The following is a 7,500-nucleotide window of genomic DNA, read 5'->3' as shown; positions in this document are numbered from 1 at the left end:
CATAGGTCTCTTATAAAGCTCTGAGGATAGAGGATAGAGGATAGCCATAGGTCTCTTATAAAGCTCTGAGGATAGAGGATAGAGGATAGCCATAGGTCTCTTATAAAGCTCTGAGGATAGAGGATAGAGGACAGCCTTAGGTCTCTTATAAAGCTCTGAGCTGAGAGGATAGAGGATAGCCATAGGTCTCTTATAAAGCTCTAAGGTGAGAGGATAGAGGATAGAGGACAGCCATAGGTCTCTTATAAAGCTCTGAGGATAGAGGATAGAGGATAGCCATAGGTCTCTTATAAAGCTCTGAGCTGAGAGGATAGAGGATAGAGGACAGCCGTAGGTCTCTTATAAAGCTCTGAGGATAGAGGATAGAGGACAGCCAGGTCTCTTATAAATGTGTGACACTGACCTGAGTTTGACCCGAGCCAACGCAGAACTTCTGCAGCACATTGATGAGGAAGTCCTGCACCTCGTACCACGGGTAGATAGAGTTGGAGCCGTCCAGAACAATCACAATGTCCATGAACGTCTCGCACCCTAGAACAACAGCAATGAAGAACAGCATCCTAGAACAACAGCAATGAAGAACAGCACGCACTTCTCTCATCAGCATTCCTCATTGCCTTTTGACACAATCTACCCTGCAGAACAGGATAACTAGTCTTTAAGGCATCAAACATAGACAGGAAGAAAGCCAAGTGTGTGTAAGAGAGAGGAATAAAGCCAAGTGTGTGTAAGAGAGGGGAATAAAGCCTATTGTGTGTAAGAAGGAAATAAAGTGAAATGTGTGCATTTTATGCCTTAAGCATGACATTTGACCTCTGGGCCCCGGGATATGCAAAACAATTGTCACAGATTTTCTTCCATTAACTGCAATGTATTATGTAAGGGATAATGTAACGCCGGTCATTATCGAAAAATAATTCCCGACAGGATGAACAGAACCCCGACGCGCAGCGGAGGGTTTTGCTTCGTCCTGAAGGGAATTATTTTCCGATAATGACCGGTGTTCTATACATTATCGCGCTTATTATACGGCTACTTGCCAAAACGAGAAAAGAAACTTATCTCAATGTGTCTTTAGCAATGACTTGGCTACCGTTTCATGGCTTCCACTACAACTAGCGGAGTGAACCCGTTGCCATTGGCAGCGGTCATTATACCTTCGGAGCGGTGATTATGCAAAAATAACTGACCGCAGAACGTTGGGGAGGCCCATTCAAGGTGAATGGGAGCTCCCTCAACATTCTAGAGCGCCGTATAATGTGCATTATGACATCAAATGGAATATTTAATTGGCAGACCTGAGGTGCGTTCAAGTTCACCGAACTTAGGCGAACATAGGCGAACGTTTGCGAACATTCGCAAACAGTATTCCGTTAGCCTTGAGTTTTTGGCGAACGTTTGCTAACAAACGCAAACAGTCTGAGGAGGTGGTGCGCCGCGAACATACAGTGGAACTGGACGTGAGTTTGACGAACGCAACAATGCAATTACTGTTAGAATGGAAGGTTAACACCAAATTGTTCAAATTGAACAGTTCAAAGAAAACATGTTCACCTCGAAAGTTCGCCTATGTTTGCGAATTTGAACGCACCTCAGAATTCCGAAAAAGTTATGCCGTTTTGTGCCCTGGAAATAACTAGTACTTATCAGCCTTAGTAGTATACTTATCAGCCTAACTACTACACGTATCAGCCTAACAAGTATACACATATCAGCCTAATCAGCCTAACTATACTTACCAGCCTTACTAGTATACTTATCAACCTAACTAGGATATACTTATCAGCCTAACCACTATTTACTTATCAGCCTAACTAGAATATCCTTATCAGCCTAACTAGTACACTAGTACACTTATCAGCCTAAGTAGTATACTTATCAGCCTAACTAGAATATACTTATCAGCCTAACTAGTATACTTATCATCCTAACAAGAATATACTTATCAGCTTAACTAGTACACTTATCAGCCCAACTAGCATATACTTATCAGCCTAACTAGTATACTTATCAGCCTAACTAGCATATACTTATCAGCCTAACTAGTATACTTATCAGCCCAACTAGTATACTTGTCAGCCAAAGTAGCAGGACTCACGCTGGAAGGCCGGGGCGATGTTGTTGGTGAAGTGGAAGGAGCTGTTGACTCTGGAGCAGATGCCTGTGCTGTAGTATGCACTTCCACACTCATAGGACCACAGGGGGCCGCAGGCCTGGGCAACATGGTAGTTAGTGCACAAACCCACTACACACAGGGCCACAGTTAGTGCACAAACCCACAAACTGTACTAACTACACAAGGGGCCACAATTAGTGCACAAACCTACATACAGTGTTAACTAAATACACATACAAACAAAAATAGCCACAATCCAAGGAACACGATCAGTAGTTCTCACACTCACACATATATCCATATGAGCGCTTTAAACGCGCATTCTACACACACTCACACACACACATATCCATGTGAGCACTTTCAGTTTGTTGAATAGAGTGTAAGTGTATCATGCGTTTTGAACACACCACAAAGCTCTGATCCTCAGGGTTGGACGCCAGTGACATTCCAATCCTCATCCGGTCCTTCCTCTCGGACACGTAGCTCATAGATTCATTCCCTGGAAGACAGCAGCCATAGCAACCCACACAGTAACCACATTTGAGTAGCAACAACAGTGGTCACACAATGCCAGGGCATACACCAGGTCAATAGAAGCTCCATCCCAGCTGCTAAGGTGTGCAGTATGCAGGCACCATGATGGAGTTTATGCAATACTAAAAAAGGAATGGGCTACACATGGGCTACACTGGGAAAAGAGTTTCAACATAATTTGATACAGATGAATTAGATTGAATATAACATCTTAATTCAGATTACAATACTGTCATGAGTCTAAGGGTGCGTACATACTCTACTCTACTATACTGTACTATACTGTACTATACTGTACTGTACTGTACTGTACTTTACTCTACTCTACTCTACTATATTATACTCTACTCTACTATACTATAATATACTATACTCTACTATAATATACTCTACTGTACTGTACTGTACTATAATATACTCTACTATACTATTCTGTAATATACTCTACTATATTGTACTGTACTATAATATACTCTACTATACTATACTATACTGCACTATACTCTACTCTACTATACTGTACTGTACTATACTATACCATACTATACTATACATCCATGAGTCTAAGGGTGTGTACCCAGATGGAGTCTGGAGCAGCTATAGAGTATACTATACACTATTCTATATAACATATGCTATACTCTAAACTATACTGAGTGTGCGGCCGCGTACCCAGGTTGAGTCTGGAGCAGCTATAGAGTATACTATACACTAGTATATTCTATACTACTATAGTATATAACATATGCTATACTCTAAACTATACTGAGTGTGCGGCCGCGTACCCAGGTTGAGTCTGGAGCAGCTATAGAGTATACTATACACTAGTATATTCTATACTACTATAGTATATAACAGGCCTATTCAACTAGCGGCCCGCGGGCCAGATGTGGCCCGCTTCAAATTTCCTGTGGCCCGCGTGTCTCGTCATGAGAATTAACTCGCTTTGACGGGTGTGCATAGATCTTCATATGATTGGCGAGTAGCGCACTGTCGGCCCGTCCCTATGGCCAGACTAATTCTTCCAGTTATCTTCACTCAGAGAACACAGCACATCACTACACAAACTGACATTTCCAAATGTGTAACTAGTTTTAAATGTTATCATTAAATGTTGATTAAATTACGATTTCTTACCGCCAAGGTTCTAAACCTCGAGCGTGCGCAAATCAAAAATGTTACAATCGGTCTCCGTTCCTCCGAGCCCTCGGGAAAGTTAGTGAAGGAGCTGTGGTTTGTAGAGAATTGCCTCTTGACTTTATATTCCTTCTTTACAGCGATGGATTCGTTGCACTATAAACATGAAAGTCTCGTACTTGTTGCAGAGGGTAAAATGAACGATTCTCATTGTCAATTAGACGTTAGACAGAGCCATCTTCACTCCACTCGTGGGAATGTTATTGTTTGTGATTTGCGCAGGCTTTGGCGGTAAGAAATCGTGAAATAGATAAACAGAGGCAGAGCTGGCATTACTTTTTCTTTAAATTCAATGCTAAGTATATTTGAGAGATTGGCGCTGTAGGCTACTGTGTGTGTTTGAAACACTTATGAGCCTAATTATCTTGAAGTAGGCTAGTTAAATCAACACTGCAATTTTTCCCACTGATGCATGATATGTCAGCTATCAGACATCAGGTATGAAATACTATGGTTAGCCTGGGTGTTTTCAAATACTTGTATAGTTTGTGTGGCAGCCTATCACCTGTCTTTTTTTTAATGGATATGGATAATAGGCTATGTTCTTAGTTTATATGCCAGTGTATACAATTCAATTGAATTGAACTGAATTTTACTCTGATTTTATCATATTGTTGGATACAATTATTTTGCGGCGTCTTATTTTATGCGGCCCCTGAAAACCCAGTGATTTTTCCATTCGGCCCTCTTGGTACTGAAGTTGAATAGCCCTGGTATATAACATATGCTATACTATAAACTATACTGAGTGTGCGGCCGCGTACCCAGGTTGAGTCTGGAGCAGCTGGAGCTGGAGTCCTCAGGGCTGGGGTCCTCAGGGCTGGAGTCCAGTGGGCAGCGGTACACGTCTCCCGTCTGCTGACCTCCACTGCTCTCAAACGGAGCCCCCACCAGCAGCCTGCAACACAGACAACATCCTGATCCACTGCCACAGCAACACGAGAGAGAGAGCGTTATGTGGAATAATCCTAATCCACTGCCACAGCAACAAGAGAGAGAGAGCGTTATGTGGAATAATCCTGATCCACTGCCACAGCAACACGAGAGAGAGAGCGTAATGTGGAATAATCCTAATCCACTGCCACAGCAACAAGAAAGAGAGAGCGTTATGTGGAATAATCCTGATCCACAATCATAGCAACAAGAAAGAGAGAGCGTTATGTGGAATAATCCTAATCCACTGCCACAGCAACAAGAAAGAGAGAGCGTAATGTGGAATAATCCTGATCCACTGCCACAGCAACAAGAAAGAGAGAGCCTTATGTGGAATAATCCTAATCCACAATCATAGCAACAAGAAAGAGAGAGCGTTATGTGGAATAATCCTAATCCACTGCCACAGCAACAAGAAAGAGAGAGCGTTATGTGGAATAATCCTAATCCACAATCATAGCAACAAGAAAGAGAGAGCGTTATGTGGAATAATCCTAATCCACTGCCACAGCAACAAGAAAGAGAGAGCGTTATGTGGAATAATCCTAATCCACTGCCACAGCAACAAGAAAGAGAGAGCGTTATGTGGAATAATCCTAATCCACAATCATAGCAACAATGTGCAAATAGACTGAACGAGTAATCATTAAGTGTGAAGTACTGTTTCCATATTATCTCTACAGTAGTGACCACATCCATCAGGTTGAGAGTTTTGACCACAGCAGCTGTGGCCTCTGCATGAGCCTGTGTGTGGATCTGACCTGTAATGCACTGATGGATTTCACATTCATGTCAAGCATGGAGACGCTGCCAAGCCACTTTCCAAAACTCACTCCGTCTGCCGAGTCCATTTGTGTTTACATTCCTTCAGCATTACAACTGCCAGGAGCTGGTCATTCATATGGCCTGTTATGTAAAACGGCATCTCTTGCTGCTGCATACTACAGAACAAGATCTACTGCTGACAGAACTGGGCATTGACTGGCAGTCACTACCCTGCTGAAAAAAACAGCCTGACCAGCTAAAGGTGGTTTGCTGGTTGACCAGCTTGTTAACCAGCTTATTTGACCACCCTTTGATGGTTAACCAGCTAGACCAGCAAAACTCTCGCGAAAACACACCTTCAGCTGGTTTACCCAGCTTATGATGGTAATTCAGCTGGTTTTGATTGTCGTACCACCTTAAGCTGGTCATTTTAGTTGGTGTTGCTGGTCTACATTGCTGGGTTTTACTGGCCACGCCAGCTTATGTTGGTTATTCTAGAAAACCAGCTTGACCATCTTTGTCAAGCTTGACAGGCTGGTCACCAGCATGACCATCTTAAACCAGTTGTATCCCAAACGACAGGCTGGTCACACCAGCACGACCAGCTTCCTCAGATGGTCACACCAGCATGTCTAGCTGGTGGCCTAACCAGCTACACCAGCAAAGACCAGCAATAATAACTGTGTTTTGGGCAAAGACCAGCAAAGACCAGCTAAAACCAGCTACCAGCCTAAGCTGGTTTCTTGCTGTTTTTTTCAGCAGGGTAGTCATAGAGTGCTACTGCTCCAGTACACACCAACACCAACTAAAATGACCAGCTTAAGGTGGTACGACAATCAAAACCAGCTGAATTACCATCATAAGCTGGGTAAACCAGCTGAAGGTGTGTTTTCGCGAGAGTTTTGCTGGTCTAGCTGGTTAACCATCAAACTACTGCTACATGCAACATGCTACTGCTCCAGTCACTAGTCATGTAGTGCTACTGCTCCAGTCACTAGTCATGTAGCGCTACTAGTCATGTAGTGCTACTGCTCCAGTCACTAGTCATGTAGCGCTACTAGTCATGTAGTGCTACTAGTCATATAGTGCTACTGCTCCAGTCACTAGTCATGTAGTGCTACAGCTCCAGTCACTAGTCATGTAGTGCTACTAGTCATGTATTGCTACTGCTCCAGTCACTAGTCATGTAGTGCTACTGCTCCAGTCACTAGTCATATAGTGCTACTAGTCATATAGTGCTACTGCTCCAGTCACTAGTCATGTAGTGCTACAGCTCCAGTCACTAGTCATGTAGTGCTACTGCTCCAGTCACTAGTCATGTAGTGTTACTAGTCATGTAGTGCTACTAGTCATGTAGTGCTACTAGTCATGTAGTGCTACTGCTCCAGTCACTAGTCATGTAGTGCTACTGCTCCAGTCACTAGTCATGTAGTGCTACTGCTCCAGTCACTAGTCATGTAGTGCTACTGCTCCAGTCACTAGTCATGTAGTGCTACTGCTCCAGTCACTAGTCATATAGTGCTACTAGTCATGTAGTGCTACTGCTCCAGTCACTAGTCATGTAGTGCTACTGCTCCAGTCACTAGTCATGTAGTGCTACAGCTCCAGTCACTAGTCATGTAGTGCTACTGCTCCAGTCACTAGTCATGTAGTGCTACTGCTCCAGTCACTAGTCACATAGTACTGGTCCAGTCACTAGTCATAGTACTGGTCCAGGCCATAGTGTTGGTCTGTCTGGACCATATGGGAGTAAGACTCTGACCTGGTGCTGTGAGGGGACCATATGTCACCCTTATCCACACAGACCTGCTACTGGGAGGGGACCACGGTGAGACTGTGTGTTGTGTGTTTGTTGTGTGTTATGTGTTATGTGCTATGTGTTATACGCTATGTGCTATACGCTATGTGTTGTGTGCTGTGTTGTGTGCTATGTGCTATGTATTATACGCTAT

At 43.4% G+C, this 7,500-nt stretch overlaps 1 protein-coding gene across 1 annotated transcript in view; it reads right to left on the bottom strand.

The window, feature by feature from the left end:
- LOC134093489 (integrin alpha-11-like) overlaps nt 1-7,500 on the bottom strand; it is an 80,342-nt gene that overhangs the window by 55,255 nt on the left and 17,587 nt on the right. Inside the window, exons 3-6 of the mRNA XM_062546539.1 lie at nt 4,615-4,748; nt 2,527-2,618; nt 2,099-2,213; nt 404-531 (exon numbers count right to left, since the gene is read on the bottom strand). Coding sequence (XP_062402523.1) covers nt 404-531; nt 2,099-2,213; nt 2,527-2,618; nt 4,615-4,748 — 469 coding nt within the window. The remainder of the gene's footprint in view (nt 1-403; nt 532-2,098; nt 2,214-2,526; nt 2,619-4,614; nt 4,749-7,500) is intronic.

This window comes from Sardina pilchardus, chromosome 10 (genome assembly GCF_963854185.1).
Source record: "Sardina pilchardus chromosome 10, fSarPil1.1, whole genome shotgun sequence".
NCBI lineage: Eukaryota > Metazoa > Chordata > Actinopteri > Clupeiformes > Clupeidae > Sardina > Sardina pilchardus.
The sequence above is the reverse complement of the archived record's forward strand: the minus strand, read 5'-3'. Positions and strand labels throughout refer to the sequence as shown.